The 17483-nt window shown below is 41.2% G+C and overlaps 1 protein-coding gene across 1 annotated transcript in view; it reads left to right on the top strand.

The window, feature by feature from the left end:
* The window catches only part of ACSS3 (acyl-CoA synthetase short chain family member 3), a 116058-nt gene that overhangs the window by 19334 nt on the left and 79241 nt on the right, over positions 1-17483 (top strand). The window contains exon 3 of the mRNA XM_063447144.1: positions 15885-16029. Coding sequence (XP_063303214.1) covers positions 15885-16029 — 145 coding nt within the window. The remainder of the gene's footprint in view (positions 1-15884; positions 16030-17483) is intronic.

Here is a 17483-nt window from a genome sequence, read left to right as displayed (position 1 = left end):
ATGGATCCTGCAGAGTATCAGTGATTGAAAACATGCATAATACAATTCTATCCAAGAGCGTGGCTCAAGAGGAGTTTGTGGACTGAGGTAAATTCAAGTCAGGGTACGTGTTTAGGTTTCAAATAAATATTAGCATAGCACTCACCTCAGAATCTTGCCTTGGCACAGGCAGGGGAGCATGCACTTTATCGAAATACAGAGGTACATCCCCTACCCTCCAATTAAACTGGAACTATCTCAACTAAATATATTTGTTATATATAGGGGATAGGTAACATCATATAAAAATACTTTGTCATGGTTCCCTTTTAATTCAGATATACACTAGCATTTAAGCAGTGTGCTGGCATGCTTTTGTTGCTTTTTAATAAAGACTTTCTATGGAAGACACCATTGCCTCAGTCAGAACTTTTGTAGAGTCACCTCTGAGCACAGCTGAAGCTTCAGGAATGCTTAAGAAGAGCAAACAGAGGAGGATGGCGGTACCAGTGAGGGACAGATTCGAAAAGTAAATCTCACCTTGTCCCCTATGGCCACCGAACCCCCAGCAGCGATGTCACCATCAAGGGTCTTTGCGAAATATGTAATGACCTCGGAAGGTGACAGTCGCTTTAAACGTAGACTAGGTAGGAACTTTTCTAGTATGCATTCGCCAGGTGTGCTCTTTGACTCCGACTTTTTCTTCACCCTTCATGTCCAGTCGATCGCCAAATCCTGCTGCTTCCTTCTCAAAAACACAGCGCGCATCCGCCGCTATTGGCCGGACACGGCTAAGGTGCTGGTCCATGCCATTGTTCTCTCTCACCTCCTGCGTGTTCCCAGCTTTCCCTGTTGCAGTCTATAATGAATGCATCAGCCAAGCTCATCTCACTGTCCTCCTATGTCTCCCCCCTCTGTCAGTCCCTACATTGGCATTCAGTAAGATATAAGCTCACTTTAAGATTTTGGTTCTTGCTTGCAAGTCTCTACATAATTCTGCTCCTACCTACCTATCCTTCCTAATACACAAGTACTCCAAACTCTGATGCTCGCCTTCAAGACTTCTCCAGGACCGCACCATTCCTTGGAACTTCCTTCTCTTCTCCCAATCTCCATTCCTTCAAAAAAACATTGAAAACTCACTTCTTCAGGAAACTGTTAACAGCTTTCCCTCTTCTCCTGCAACTATAAAAACAACCCGCGAAGCTCTCAGTGAATACTTTTCTAACAACCTACTTTTCTACCCCTACTCTTACTATCACTAGTCACTATACCCCACTCCCTCTAGCATGTAAGCTCATTGAGCAGGGCCCTCAACCCCTCTGTTCCTGTGCGTCCAACTCGCTTGGTTACAATGACGTGTCTGTTAGTCCACCCATTGTACAGCGCTATGGAATTTGTTGGCTCACACTGTACACAAACTTGGATGGCAGGTGGAAGCATAAACTTCCTCCTTTGGCATCTGTGACAGAGTAGGTGGGGTTATAGCTAAAACAAACAAACTCATTTCATAGCAATTATAGGACTCTCTGACAGAGGACCTCTGTACACCATAATTTATGAAAACATATAATGCATGAAAATTAGGTGGTAACCATGAATTGACCCATTAAAATTCTTGGAGCTCAAACAATACAATAAAAGTAAAACTACATTTCATTTGTGAAACTAAAATGGACTTTAGCTGGCGTGGATGTATTCCAAGTTTGCATTGCGGTGTCAGTCGGTCACTGACCTTAGTACAGAATCACAGCAAGTGTAGCATGTTTCCAAACAGATTGCTGAATGCATCTATCATACACTATTTGTATGTAAGTTTATAGATGAATGCACCTATCATACGTACGTTTTTAGACAATTTAAGGGCAGGCACAGGTGTAGATAGTAGTATTTTACAAAATAATGAACATTGTCTTTCAATCCCTGCAAATAAATGCAATTTAATCAACTTTGTTTTCCAAATTAGCAGGGGGTAAATTCAAGTGAAGCCTACTGGTTATTGACTCCAGTCCAGACTTCCAATTAATGAGCCTTGTGCATAAAGGGTTTATGTGTATATATTTGTGGGAAATGTATTGGTGGTTTAGGTAGGGAGGGAGAGGAATGTCAGGTGATAGCTTATGGGGGGTGCATAGAGAACACCTCTCTCACCAGAGCATTCACCTGCTTGCTTACTGCAGTAACATGCGGCAATTACCTTCTCTGACGATTTTAATTTAGAAGACTATAGTGCGGGCGGAAAGAGAGCTAACTGATCACAGCAGCAAGCCACTGGACCCCAAGATGATGATCTAAAGAAATATCAAGTTTGTGTGTGTGTATATGAATGTGTATATACATGTAAATGTCTATGTACATAAATGTGAGTGTGTGTGTGTAATTTCCCTAACAAAAAAATGTATTAGGGGCAGTGCAGAGTGACACACAGAAATAACTCTAGTTTCGGAGGTGTTGCCAACAAATATTCCCCCCAGGGTGCCTGGTACCTTAGGTATGCTTTGAAAAAGAATCATGGGAGTTGTAGTCAGGGCCAGTGCAAGGATTTAGAGACACTTACTGATAGACACTCACTGACAGGCGCACACACACACACACACACAGACACTCACTGACAGGCGCACAGACACTCACTGACAGGCACACAGACGCTCACTGACAGACACACAGACACTCACTGACAGGCACACACTCATTCACTGACAGACACACACTCACTGACATACACTCACTCATTGACAGACACACACACACACACTGACATGCATACACACACTCACTCACTGACACACATACACTCACTGAAATACATACTCACTGACAGACCCACACAGACACTCACTGACAGACCCACACAGACACTCACTGACAGACACACAAACACACACTCACTGACAGACATTCACTCACTGACACACACACACACTCACTGACAGACATACACTCATTCACTGACAGACACACTCACTGACATACTCACTCATAGACAGACACACACACACACTCACTGACATACATACATACATACACTCACTCACTGACAGACACACACAGACACTTGCTAACAGACATACACTCACTGACACACACACACACACACACACAGGCAGACACTCACTGACACACTCAAACACTCTCCTCCCTGTGGTCAAGTGTGGAGCAGCTCCTCCAGTGCGCCGTTTAGTAGGCCGGGGCCGAAATCAGGTCATATTCCGGCTCCCGGCATTACAGAGGGTGCGCGAGGGAGGAGTGAGAGGCTGCAAGAACAGCCTCCCTCACCACCTTCCTGCTCTGTCCCCCTCTCCTCCAGTTACCGGCATTTATTTGGCAGAGCAGGCACCCCCACCTTCGGGCGCCTTGATGATCGGCCAGGCGCTGGGGCCGGCTCGAGCCGCTCTCACAGCGTTGTGGCCCAGACAGGTGGAGCCCACCAGGAAACATCCCGGTGGGCGCCCCCAGCAGGCCGGCACCCTAGGCAAATGCCTAGTTCACCTAACAGTGGTGCCGGCCAGTGGCGTACATACCAGGGTCGTGGCTGTGACCGGCCCCGGCCCACCAGGGGGCCCGGCCGCCCTGCGACCCGGTATGTGCCCACTGTGGCCAGCCTCTTCTCCTAGGGGGCCCAGGGGCCGGCCATCTCAGGGCCCCCCGAGGCTGGCCCTGGTGTCACCCGGCTGGCAGGCGCGAGAGGGAGCACTCTCCCCTGAGCGCTCCCTCTTCAGCTCCCTCACTGATACCGGAGCCCAGAATATGACGTCATCTTCCGACTCCGGCATCAGTACGTAGCGCACGAGGGAGCTGAAGAGGGAGCACTCAGGGGAGAGTGCTCCCTCACGTGCGCGCGCCAGCCAGCCCGGTGACAGCAGGGCCAGCAGCACCATTGGACCCCAGGGAATCCCCTCAGCTCTCCCTAAGGTAAGGAGACTGGGGGATTACATTTTTACAAAAAAACATGCATGTGTGTGTTAGTGTGTGTGTTAGTGTGTGTGTTAGTGTTAGTAATAGGAGTAGGTGATGTGTAGAGTCCCACAAGGGGAAACCAACATCAGGAGAGCTCCACTGTATAAAAAATGAGGAATGGAGGCCCTACCTTTAATCAATCTTAGGATAAAAAGTGATATGCAAACAAAAAGTATAACTTGAAAAAAAAGGGAGATCTACTAAACCTTGCCCAGGGGATCAATTGTCTGGAGTACTAGCTAGCATCTAAGTTCCAGTTCCCCTAGTGTCCGACTGACAGGAAGGTAGTGTAAACGAGGTTAGGGAGAGAGAAAAGGCACATGGTACCCAGAGAACAAGGGACCAGGTAATCTGGTCTAAACGCAGATGAAAAGACTCACACAAAAAAACAAAAATAAAATAAAATAAAAATAAATAAATATCTCAATTCACCCTAAAAGTTACCTTGACACCGTGGTCTAACCACTAGTGTCTACCTGAACCAACTCTTCCTACTAAAGTTATAAATAGATAAATAAACACCTAAAAATCAATAACCATAGTGGTAACAAAAATAAAAAAGTGTTGCCAAGTGCAGAGATTAAAGAAAAAGAAAACGCTCGACGCGCGTTTCGGCGTGTTCAAAACGTCGTCATCAGGAGCCTGTGAACATGAGCAGCTTGTTGTTCCATTTAAATACCTATTGCTGATGAAACATGGCCATCAGCTGTTCAATGTGGGAGTTCCTGAGGGGCAGAGTATCTAAGGTCTATTCTGCAGTCCACCAGAGGTGTGGCATGTCATCACATATTCCACATCTCAAAAACATAGTGAAGACACACCCTGCCAATGACATAGCTTAGCTGGAAAATCCCTGACCACAAAGCCTGCTAAAAAAGGCAAGGCTGCAGGTTCAAATCCCAGCAGGGCCAACCCAACACCCCATCCGTCCGAGGTCAGCAAAACAAGTTCCATCAATAGGGCAACATTAACATAGACTACTAGTCAGCTGCCGACCTGGTCAGCTCTGAGAGCTAAATAACGTCCTGTGTCCCACTAGGGGAAAGGTGCCACATAAGTACATGTTATTATTTTTTTAACCCCTGTCCTGACCTATAGAGTGGAGTCAGGTGGGGCGTAATTTGGCCGTGATGGCTGAATATGTGAGGTGGCCTTAAAGTATTCCCAAAGCGCACCTCATAGTGTGACTGGAACATCCACTGTATTATGGTGTGGAACTGACTGGAAGTGTGCGGGGAATAGCATCTTGGCAGTGCTCACAACATTGTGAGAGCTGCACTGAGTCGCATCCAGTATGGGCATCTATTGCATAGGCTGTCCCATTGATTGTACAGTCAAAAAATTGCCACACAAGATCTCACATATGCCAGTCAGGTCAGGGTACATTAAATGTACAATAAAGGGATCTGTCTTATGGATTGAATAATGCCTATAAACATATAGAAATAAACATCCAATCAGGGGAAGTAAACCCCAATCAGTATGTATACAATAAGGCAGACCGTATCTTGGCTCGAATGGCAAAATGAACAAGGTGAAAATAAAGTGGGCGTTCATGTTCATATAAAAAGTGTCATATTAACATATCTACAAATTTAAAAATAGTATGGTAGGGAGCTTAAAAAAGAAGAGTTCCTCGGTGTTTAAGTCCCCTTAATAGAGAGAGTATTACAAAAAAGCTGAAAAAGAGAATCCCTCATTTAACCCTGCTGGGGATAACGTATTTAGTTTGTAAATCCAATACAATTCTCTCTGCCGTAGTTTTCGGTCCCAATTTCCTTTACGTGGAGGTTGGGGGACTGATTCAATACCCATTAATCTAATTTTAGTAGCACAATTAGAATGGTGAGTTTTTAGATGTCATGAAATCGGTGTCTCTAATGGTCTCCTTACGGAATTAATATGTTCTCTTATACGAAGCTTGAAGGGGCGAAACGTTTTGTCTACGTACTTCAAACTACATGAACATAACAGGAGGTACACTAGCCCTTCGGTACGGCAGTTAAAGAAAGATTTTGCTAAAAATTCCTCACTTTTACTGCTGTCTGTCAAAGACTTGGTCTGTTTAGCAATATTGGGACATGCACTACAGTGGCCCCACCTGTATGTACCCCTGGGTAGATATTGTTTGAGGGGTTTGTTTAAGGGGGGCAAATAGCTAGGGACTAGCATGTCTTTCAAATTTCTGCCCCTGCGTGCTGTCACTGAGGGGAATGGTGTTATAACCTTCTTAATATGGGGATCCGAAGTGAGTATTGGCCAAAATCTTTTAAGCGTGTTCATCATATTAGACCAGCCTGCATCATACGATGCTATGCATCGAGTTTCCGCACTCCTGACCTGCACTTTGTTTACTTTATTTCTCCATTTAGTGTAAGTGTTAGTTTTTGTGTCAGTGTGTGTGTTAGTTTGTGTGTGTCAGTGAGTGTGTTTCTGTGTGTTACTGAGTGTGTTAGTTTGTGTACATCTGTTAGTGAGTCTGTTTGGTGTCTGTTAGTGAGTGTGTGTTTTGTAAGTGAGTGTGTATGTGTCTGTCTGTCAGTGAGTGAGTAAGTATGTATGTCTGTGAGTGAGTGTGTGTCTGTCAGTAAATGTGTGTGTCTGTTAGCTAGTGTGTATGCGTCTGTTCGTGAGAGTGTGTGTCTTCAGCACTTACCTTTCTCAAGTGCCGGACTCCCTTGGCGCTGGGGATTCCTCTGCCCCGATCCGCCTCTCTGCTCCGAATGCGCATGCGCGGCAAGAGCCGTGCGCGCATTCAAACTGCCCATAGGGAAGCATTACTCAATGCTTTCCTATGGACGTTTAGCGTCTTCTCACTGTGATTTTCACAGTGAGAATCGCGGGAAGCTCCTCTAGCAGCTGTCAATGAGACAGCCACTAGAGGCTGGATTAACCCTCAGTGAAACATAGCAGTTTCTCTGAAACTGCTATGTTTTCAGCTAGAGGGACCTGGCACCCAGACCACTTCATTGAGCTGATGTGATCTGGGTGTCTGTAGTGTTCCTTTAAGTGTATGTGTATCTGCATGCACTGGCGTACATACCGCGGTCGCAGGGGTCGCATCCCTGCGACCAGGTGCCCGCCGCCATGTGTTGCGGACTCGGCCTGCGCAGAGTAAGCACGGGGGAGTGTGGGGGGCACACAGTTCAGTTTTTGTACCGGGGCCCCATGGGTTGTGTGTACGCCACTGGTGCCGGCCCTGGTTGTAGTTCAACCACTTCTTAAGGCCAGAGTTTGTGATGCTTACTGAGAACATAGGACAAACATCCCTGATGATGACGATGCCGTAACATCACAGGAGAATGATGAGAGCCCACTGCTCTTTTCTGAATATTTTCGTCTCCCACTCTACGGGCTGGATGGGTGGGTCACATAGAGTTCCTAATCCTTAATTTGTGTCTCACAGTGCTGAAAGGAAGTGGTATTAGTACCGGGCAGATGAAAGATTTAAGCATTCGGAATAGCATGGAGAACTGAGTGGACATATTGTAAGCAATTAAAACACATGCATGAAGGAAGGACATGTATTATTATTTTTTTTACGCGTGCAACAAAATAGCCTCGAAGGAGCCTAAGTCACATGGACTGATGTGGTGACTCACAAACCGCACTGTTACATCCATGGAATTAGTAGTGTATTTACAATCAAATATAAATGAGGGTGAAAGTCTGCTTACCGTGATACAGGGATAGTCCTTCTATAAAATACACTGTGCTGTGACAGTTGGCAGATGCACATCATGTATGCAGCTTGCTTGCCTGTCTCTGCAATCACCACATGAGGCATTTAATTGCATTTAAGTGCTACAGATGTTACCTTCTTCATTCTTGACATGATGACAATGACCCCCTTCACTCCATTTTATCCTTATTTTATATACATGCGGTAATACAAATAATTTACATTTGATGTGAAATATATATTTGTTGCCAGTATTGTGTTCATTGCCTTTTGTCTGGAATTGTATGTTTGCTCGTTTGATTTTAGACTCTATGCACAATGAATGGACAAGGTGATTTTATTCTACAAAAAAAACATTTTATTCTACAACTTGTCACACAATTTTCAGATTGGAATACAATTATTTATTAATACAACTTTTCATTGGTACTGCATTGCTGAGTTTGTTTAAAGGGACACAGCCTGTCAAAATGAACATTCAACATGACTTCATGCAGACAAATAACCATGTATAGATGTCTTCTATTTATATTCTATTTATTGTCCTAGAGGCTTGATACGTGTTTTTTTGCTAGAAACTAAAAACTCTTGGTTTCTTGGGGCTTATTTACTAAGAATGGACAAACAGTGGCTAAAGCTTAGCTGGGGAATGTTTTGTATTAAATCATTGTAATGGGCAATTTTTTATTTTTTTATTTTTTTTAAAGCACTGTTTAGTAATTTTCAGGAGAAAATTATTAGACCCCTAAAAGGATTTTACCATAAACCCTTGTGCAATATTATCTCATTAAAGGGGCATTCTGGGCACCAATACAATTTTGATATGCATTTGATAGATTTAGGCCTAATTAATATGTTATATATTTTTGCATGCTCAAACCTTTATAGATTTTGCATAAATAATTAAATGTTTTGCAGAATACTGCGCCATAAGCCTGCCTCCTCATCCACACCGCCTCATGTCCGAAAGACTTCCTTATCAAATGTATGCAAACAGTCTCAAACTCAGTGACCTGCTTTTAAATCACAACCTGGATAAACTTTAAACAGAAGTTATATCGTTATTAGAAGTCTCCTTGGGTGTCCTGTCCTTCTAATGCAGGTATCGTTGTAGATCAGAACATTCAGTGCTGTCAGTGGTTGAGCTGTGTGCTTACATTTGATAAGGTGGAGATGGGAGTGGGGTGGGGTTTGGAGTGACTAAGAAGACAGATTTATGGTGCAGCATTCTGGAAACCATTTATTTTTTTTTTACACAAAAAACTATAAAGATTTGAGCATGTAAAAAATATAACATATCGAGGCCAATACCTATCATTAAATCATTAGCACCTATGCATTAAAGTTGTATCTTGCGTATGTATGAAACACCAGCGGCAGAAGAAGACTGACCAGAAGAAGATGGCAACGCCTGCAAAAGACTGGTTCAGGCCTGCCCCCCCGCCCTTCCCCCCCCCCCACTCCATGGCCACCAGACCCGAATCGGCGGTTACATTTAGGGGTCTATGCAAATTATGCAAATTCCACAAACGGTGACAGTGCCGCTTTAAGTCAACTACTACCATACTCACTACTTTTCAGTAACTGCAAAAGTAAAGGCTCACATGACTAACTCTATTGCGCAGTTGTTTGCATCATATGGTTCCTTTAAACCTATTTGCTGCTAAAAGGGAACATGCAGAGCTAAAATGTTATTGTTAGATGGCTACTCTGGCCCCATACTATTAATAACAATGGGCAGCCATTGATAGGCTGAGAGCATTAACCAATTCCTCAGCATTAGCCGAGCAACCAAAATGAGGATTGATGAGGTGCTGTGACAGGTGACTTGGGACAAAATGATGGTGTTAATTTAGTTGAAAACTGTTTTAACATCGTAAGGTAAGACGGCCATCAAGGACGTCCGATTCCATAACAACTTAATTGAGATGAAGTTGTCATGGGGCTGGAGCATCACTTTAACTCCAACAAATGTGTTATCTTATATTTGTGGTCTGAAGAGTAAAATAAATGTGCAGATATCCACTGCTACACTTAGCTTTATTCTAGAGCCTCAATTTAGGTTCCCTGTCATTTAATTGTTATACGCTCTGCCATTTTCTGCAATGGAACATAGAATGTGGAGGGACGTTCGACAAACAATGAGGAAGATTTATCAATTTGCCATGTTCTTAAAATTAGTGCTAAGTTCTAAAAGTAGACTAGCCACTTAGAAACCAGTGGAAGCAGCGATTATTCAGTTTTACATCTATGCGCCACTTCTCATAACATAACTACTGATAAATCTCACTAAATGGTTCTGTTTCTATTCCTTTCATGCAGTGTGTGCCCACTGGATTAGGATTTAAATTGCTAAATCATAATTATACATTTAAATTAAATGTAAACTTCCCCTTAAAAAAAGGGTTAAAGCAAATTATAGCTGATTCGCTATGTTTTATTCAGAGGTGTAATTTCCAGAGAAGTGACAGCTCCTCTCTAATCTTCACTTGCTAATTTACAAATTTTCACAAAGCTATTCTCAAGTACAGAAATATTGCAGAGTCATCTGTCATCAAAATTGGTGCATTGGATAATGTCAGATGTTTTGTGCGCTGGGAGTGTGTTAAAGTTCAGTTGATTTGTTCGTTTTTTTTTCTGATTTCCATCTTGAAACCACCAACTCAAATAATTGTTATATAAACAGTTATATAGCATCTGGTTGCTCAACTAACCTGTAAATCATTTCCTAGAATGCTGCTGGACAAAATGTGAACACGCATTTCTTCCATATCAGAAACTGTAAATACAGATATTTGTCTTTTTAGTTTGATTGTAAATGTGGTTCCTTAACATATTAGTTGAAAGAGTAAAAGATGAGACACTAAAAAACGATATACCTTGTTTACTCCTTGGTTTCGGTAACCGTGTAACTTATATCACAACCCCTCAAAAAAACAAATATAGAATATATATATATCTTCAGGTTTCTGCTGACAATCAAGAGACTCCACTTATTCAAGGCATCCCCTTCTGGTCTAATTTTCTTCCTACACCGCTCTCTTGCTAGGGTTTATAAAAAAATAAATAAAAAAAAAGTGGTAAAGCCTCCACTAGTACTAATCTAATTTATAAAGTGTTCAATATGCTGAAAACTGCCACATTTTGGTTGCTGTGAGTCAATTTACAGCCTATGCGGTTGTAAGCTGAAATCCCCAGAGCAACCATCCACACATCTGTACAGCCATAGATTTCAGCGAGGTATTGTGCGTCTGTCCAGTGCATATGCCCCATGCACTAGTTTGACGACAAAAAACAAAAACCTTGGATAGATAGGAAAATTAGCTGCTTGGTACTTTGCCATCTAAGGGTAGGGTTTATCCTCTCTCCGCAAGAGAATCTAGTCCTGGAAGGATCCATCCAGAAGGTACTTCAAAAGGTATTAATTAGTCGGTCTTCTTCATCAGCAGGTGCGGGGTTTTGTTTGTTCCAATAAGGAAGTTGATCTAAGACCTTGCATAGACTAAAGGTTTGTACAAAATCAATGTTAAAATGTGTATTCAATTCCACTCCTCACTTCAGGAATCCATATGGTTTACTAAACTTTATTTTAAGACTTGCCTGGTTTGGATTAAAGAGGGTGATGAGTGGAAAACTGCATTTAAGACCTGCAGTGGTTACTATGAGTACCTGGTCATGCCTTTTGGGTTGTCTTAAGAGAGTACCTTAACAGTTTTGCGTATCGCAACAACATCGTCATACACTTAACTGATCTTGAAACACACCACATTAATTTAAGTACTGTTCTTCAAACACTCCTTGAGAATGCTCTGTACTACAAACTTGAGAAGTATTTATTTCACCAGCTCTAGGGTACACTTCATAGGCTATGTTATTTCTGGTGAAATATTTCAAATGGACCCAAAGAAGTTAAAAACAGTGTTAGAATGGACTCTGCCATTGGGAATCAAGGCTATCCAAAGATGTGTGGGTTTTGCCTTCAGGGATTCTCTAAGATAATAGCTCCTATCACCAACATAACTAAGAAGGATGTTTATACCAAACAATAGGTTAGGAAGGCCAAGAAGGCTTTTGAGCCTTTTAAACAATCCTTTTCCTCTTTGAGCCTTTTAAACAAGCCTTTTCCTCTGCTCGTGTGCTTGTCCACTCCATTCCTGTTAAACCCTTTGTTCTAGAAGTAGATGCTTCTGAAATTGTAGTGGGGACTATGCTTGCTCAGAGGTTCTCACCTGGGGTTAAAAATGCACAGAACTGACATTAGCCAGCCTGGAACATTAGTCAGCCTGGAGTTCCGGGCTTCCAGTGCCATATGTACAGTATTTCAATCCAAAACCATGCATATACAATTAGATGTGTTCCTTATTCTTTATAGAAAACTGCCCATCTGCTTTTTATTTTTTTCATTGAGTAAAAAAGCCATAAAACTATTTTCTAGGAACAATAAATTCTCCTCGCTACAGTTCGATCTCCCTCCGGTGAAGATGACTGGTGACTTTTGTCCAGTCTGGGGAAACTTGGTCCATGTGCAGCAGTTTATGTAAACCACCAATGAATTCCTTCGAACAGAAAAGCATTCACTCTAACAAAGAAGAAATTGATAAAAAAAAATTGCATCAGCACGATGATAATGAACGCCAAATATATTCAATAACTGAGTCTGTTTTAGTCTGGAGTCCCTCCAGACTGTCTTCTGACAGACACTAGTAGACATGAAAATTGCGAAATGTAAAGATTTCTGATTCTCAGAAATGGCACTGATTACAATAGCACGGTTTCAGATAAAGCGAGTTTGGTTCTTAAATTGCCCATTTAAAAGATTAATAGACATTGCTATGCAGCAGTGAATAGCCGAATATTCCTGAACTGAAGACCGAAAACTTTAGAGGAGGTCAAAGAGGCTTACAAAACAAAGATAAACAAACAAAAATGTCAAAACTGCTACATAACCAGGTCAGGAATGCAGCTCAGAAACTCACTAGAATATTCAAGGATATAATCTTTCAATGTAGGGTAATAACTGCTTGATTCAAGGATAAATCTGACTGCCATTCTGGGGTCAAGAAGGAATTTTTTGTCCTAGCTTGTTGCAAAATTGTGCTTCAAACTGGGTTTTTTGTTTTTTTTTTTTTGTTTTTTTTTGCCTTTTGGATCAACAGCAAAAAACAGGTGTGAGGAAGGCTGAACTTGATGGACGCAAGTCTCTTTTCAGCTATCTAACTATGTAACTATGTAACTAGAAAAACCTCCATCCCTTTCGTCCTTTTTTTTTTTTTTAAGCTCTTATTGGCTTTTTAATTTTTTTTTTAAAGCTTTGTAGCAAAGCTATAAAATCATTATAATCTGCTGATAGTGTTTGAGTTAGTAATCGCAGGCCTTGTTTTCAGGCCTCTTATTACCAATTAAAAATGTAAAAAGACAAGTTTAATAGTAATATATCTTGAATTAAAAAATCTGGTCAATTCTAGCGTGTTACATAGCATGGCTAAGAGGGTGAAGTTAAATTGAAATTTGCCTCACTGGGTTGTGACCTAACAAAGGCAGAACAATGGTTAATAACAGCTGTTATTAGCTCCCCAATACCCTAGCCACCCCACCCACCTTACCCACCCCCTACCCTAATAATAGTGATGGTCAGCCAATGAAACTAATATCTGTAAAATATATATATATCATACCATCTGAAGTCTTCTGTCTTCTAAGTTTTCTTATCTTTAACCCCAAAAAAGGTCAAACTAAATTCTACAATTCCTGATGCAATTAATGTAAATTTTAAAAAAAGATTTGCAAAGAAATCCAAAAACACAGCGCAATAATATTAGTCCATCTAAGGATTTCCCACGCTATGTCAGCTACTGCATGCGGAGGGAAATTTTCCACACTATACAATATGACTGAGTGCCCTGATAGCCAAGTCTCGAGAAAAGTGATGCTTCTCTCAGTGGATTTGAAGCATTCTATCTGGATTTCAGCCTTCCACCAGTGTTTGGTCAGACTGAAATCAGGACCAAGTTCAGGCACTGAATTGCAAAATACAGACACTAATGAATAGCATGAACTATGATCCGTATTTGGCAGGCTGAATGCCTCCTTATGAAGCCGAAAAGGTTTTGCCCTATTTGGTACGGAGCCATTCAGAAATTGCAGCAAACTGAAATATTAATGACAAACTTGAGGCTAAACTAGCCAAGCTCTAACTAAAGCCAAGTTAGCACTTTTTTCCAGACCAGCCATTTTCCAGAATACCGTAACTTGGATTTGAATTCAGTACAATTCAGAGTGTGGTGGATAAACCAACATTGTGGACATTCCTTGTTAGATGGTACTTGTGTTTTTAATTCAATACATTAAGTTTAAAACACACAGCAAGTATACAGAACTAGGAAAACAAACTATTATTTAAAAAAATTATTAAATAAAACATTGCAGATGCTTGAAAAGTATCACCGAAGTGAAGCAACATTCTTCGGATCAAAATTGCAAAATTCCTTTAAACCAAAATTTGAGCCTGGCCAACAGTTACCAGGCACAAGTGAGATAATTGCTTCTCAAGATGTGCTGATCAGTGCTGCCTCTAAGGTTTTTTTTAATATTTTAAATAATTTTTGACACATCAGTGTTCAATGGTGAATCGGTGGATATATAGCTAAGTTTTTATTATTTGTTTTTGTCTAACTAATGATAAGTGCAACAAAATCAGTGGGGATTAATTCACGATGTGGAATAGAGATGATGACTTTAAGATTTGATTATCTGAGAGAACTTTGCTAAAATGTTGAATATATTTTCTTCATTATACTGATTGACATTTATGTGCCAACTTTAATTGGAGTCATATTTCTGTACAAAAAAAATCCTTGGGGAAGGATAACTTCTGAAGTATTTACATTGCCAAACCTTTAATCAGACTGAAAAACTAGCTTGAAAAACTTACTTTAAAATAATTCAAGCTTTTTATTCAGTGTTTTAATGTTTCGCCTGAAATGTCTTGGTGGGATGTTTAATGGGGTGTTTAATCATAGCCATCGGAAGTGCTTCTGTAATCATCAAATTAGTATTTTTATTTTCACTATTTATTTATTTTTGTCTTTCTTCTGTCTATATGACTAAAGAACAATACAAGTAGCTGATATTGGACCTTGCTTTCAGATAAGAATATTTCCCTTTTATGCAGATCCTACATATTTTTATTTTTATTTCTCTCCCCCCCCCCCCTCCCTCCTTCCCAAATTTGTTCAATACTCTGTTATAAGGCTACTTGTCATACTATTCTAAACTTTTTATTGCCAATTCCTAACAGGTTTTCCCTGAGGATATTGTGTGTGTTTAAATATATTATTGCACTTAATGTTCAGTTATGTGTGGTTGTTTAGAGTGAACTTTAGACATTATTATTCTCATGTTCTTGGAAGACAATCCTTTGTGCAGCACCTGCAATTAACAGGATATATTAAACTATTTTCCAGTTTTACCTCCACAAGCCTTTATATTAAGGTGTTAACATCGTAATGCTCTATACTGTTTATTGGATGAAAACTATAGCTGGCTTATTAGCCCTGTTTAACTTTTTTGTTTTTGGATGTACCTGCATTGGTACCCTCTGCCCATGACATATATTACGAGTATCCTTTTTCTATGTTTTACATCAACTAAAAAAACAGAAATATTTTCAATTTTTTAAAAACAAAATGACCATTTCTGAGTTTTGTGTGTGGATTCCTACTTTATTTTTTATTTGACTTGTTGTGGTTACCATAGTGGAGTAGGTTTACTTGGATAAAGCACCTCTTACTTTTTATCACATTTATCTTAGTATATTTTTATGGTTTTTCTTATTCGAGTTACATATAGTTTTATCATTGAGCTGTTGGTAATCAGATGTTTGTGTTGTGGTGTGAAAAATAATATTAGATGCACAAATCCACACCTCTTAATCTTGCAACTGGACGCCTCCATCTTAGCTTCCTATCAATCGTGGTTATAGGCATTGTCTTGTGCACCTGATAGTCACCATAGAGAAAGTATACACAAAGAGGAAAACTTCAATTTCTCACCCTCATTTGCATTGTGTGCCTTGGCATAACTGTGTTTCAATATCATTTACTAATGCTTTAATATAAATTTAATGGAAAATGAAGAAAAAAAAAAAGGTAATATAAGTTATAGGTGACTTCTGCAATGGACAGTTCTTCTTTACGTACTAAAAAATTAACATAAAAAAACAGCATTTTTTTACATTATAAATATGAAAATATTTTTTTCTTTTAAGGTTTGTTGGTGGAGAACTTAACATTTGTTACAACGCACTTGATCGCCACATAGAGAATGGACGAGGACATCAGCTCGCAGTTATTCATGACAGTCCTGTGACAGACAGTAAGCAGAATATTACTTACAATGAAGTTTACGAACAGGTAACTCATTACATAAGCATTATATCTGTATAGTATAATTGTAAACCAGACAATCTTTGTAGTCACATTTGTTATCTGTATTTGTCCTTCGGTATTAAATGAAATGTAAAATAAAGTTTTGATCTACCATTAGAATGTTCACTTGAACTAAATTACAGTCCTTGTCAGAATATTTTTAAATATCTGTACACAACACATTTCTCTATAGTGGAGATTCCCTATGTATTTTCATAAGGCTCAACATTTTGAGTAGGAAGTTACTAGTCAGGCCTAGTATTTACCTGCCACTTCATATGACATGAACAGCAGGGCTCGAGTCATGCAGGAACGCGTGGGAACAAGTGGAAAATGTGCATCAACGCCGTTCCCGTTAGTAGTTGTACAGGACAGAGGCTGCTCTCTATTTAGGCGATTTACGTGGCCACCTAGGGCCTTGCGCTGATTGGAGCCTCTCGGCCACCTAAATTGTCTTACAGCAGTGTGACATGTCGGCTTGCCCTTTATGCCGCCAGGTGCGAGGCCCCTCCACACCACCTGCCCTGGGGGAGAGCCAGCACCCTGTCTGCAGCCCCACCGAGTGCAGAGCTGCAGAGCTGCAGACTGAGGTATCTCACGATCTTCAGCCAATAAGAGCATTGCCGCAAGTTACCCCTACCTACCTTACAACCCTCTACCCACTTACGGTCCCCCTACCCACTCACAGTCCTCCTACCCACTCACAGTCCCCCTGCCCACCATACAGCTCCCCTACCCACCTTATAGAACCCCTACCCACCTCACAGTCCCCCTATCCACCTCACAGTCCTCATACCCACCTTACAGTCCACCTACCCACTCACAGTCCCCAGGGACGTATCTTACACGAGTCTAACAGGGCATCTGCCTTGGGCGGCACTTTGCAGGGGACGGCAAAAGTTGCACAGCATTTGTAGTCCATGTACTATTTGTGTATTCCATGCAATATTTGTGTATGTATGCATAAGTGTATTTGTTTGGAGTGTGGGTATGCATGTGAAGGCAGGGATGCATTTGTGGAGTGTTTAAAGGGACACTATCGGCGCCCAGACCACTTAAGCTAATTGAAGTGGTCTGGGTGCAGTGTCCCTTTTACACCTAGTGCTGCTATGTTAAACATTGCAGTTCCAGAGAAACTGCAATGTTTACATTGCAGCACTAAGTCAGCCTCTAGTGGCTGTTTACCAGACAGCCTTTAGAGGGTTTCATGGACTGAAAAGGACCTTTGGTATCTGACACTGGACGTCCTCACGCTTTGCATGAGGACACCCAGCGTCAGGTATTTCCCCATGGGAAAGCATTGATTCAATGCTTTCCTTAGGGGAAGTCTAATGTGTGCGCAGTATTTGCTCGTTGCGGGACGTCGGAGGGGGTGGAGTGTCGGGCCAGCATCAAGAAACATCGACGCTGGGATGAGGTAAATAAATAAAGTGGGAGGG

Source organism: Pelobates fuscus, chromosome 3 (assembly GCF_036172605.1).
Source record: "Pelobates fuscus isolate aPelFus1 chromosome 3, aPelFus1.pri, whole genome shotgun sequence".
Lineage (NCBI taxonomy): Eukaryota > Metazoa > Chordata > Amphibia > Anura > Pelobatidae > Pelobates > Pelobates fuscus.
This window is presented reverse-complemented; position numbering and strand designations above follow the sequence as displayed.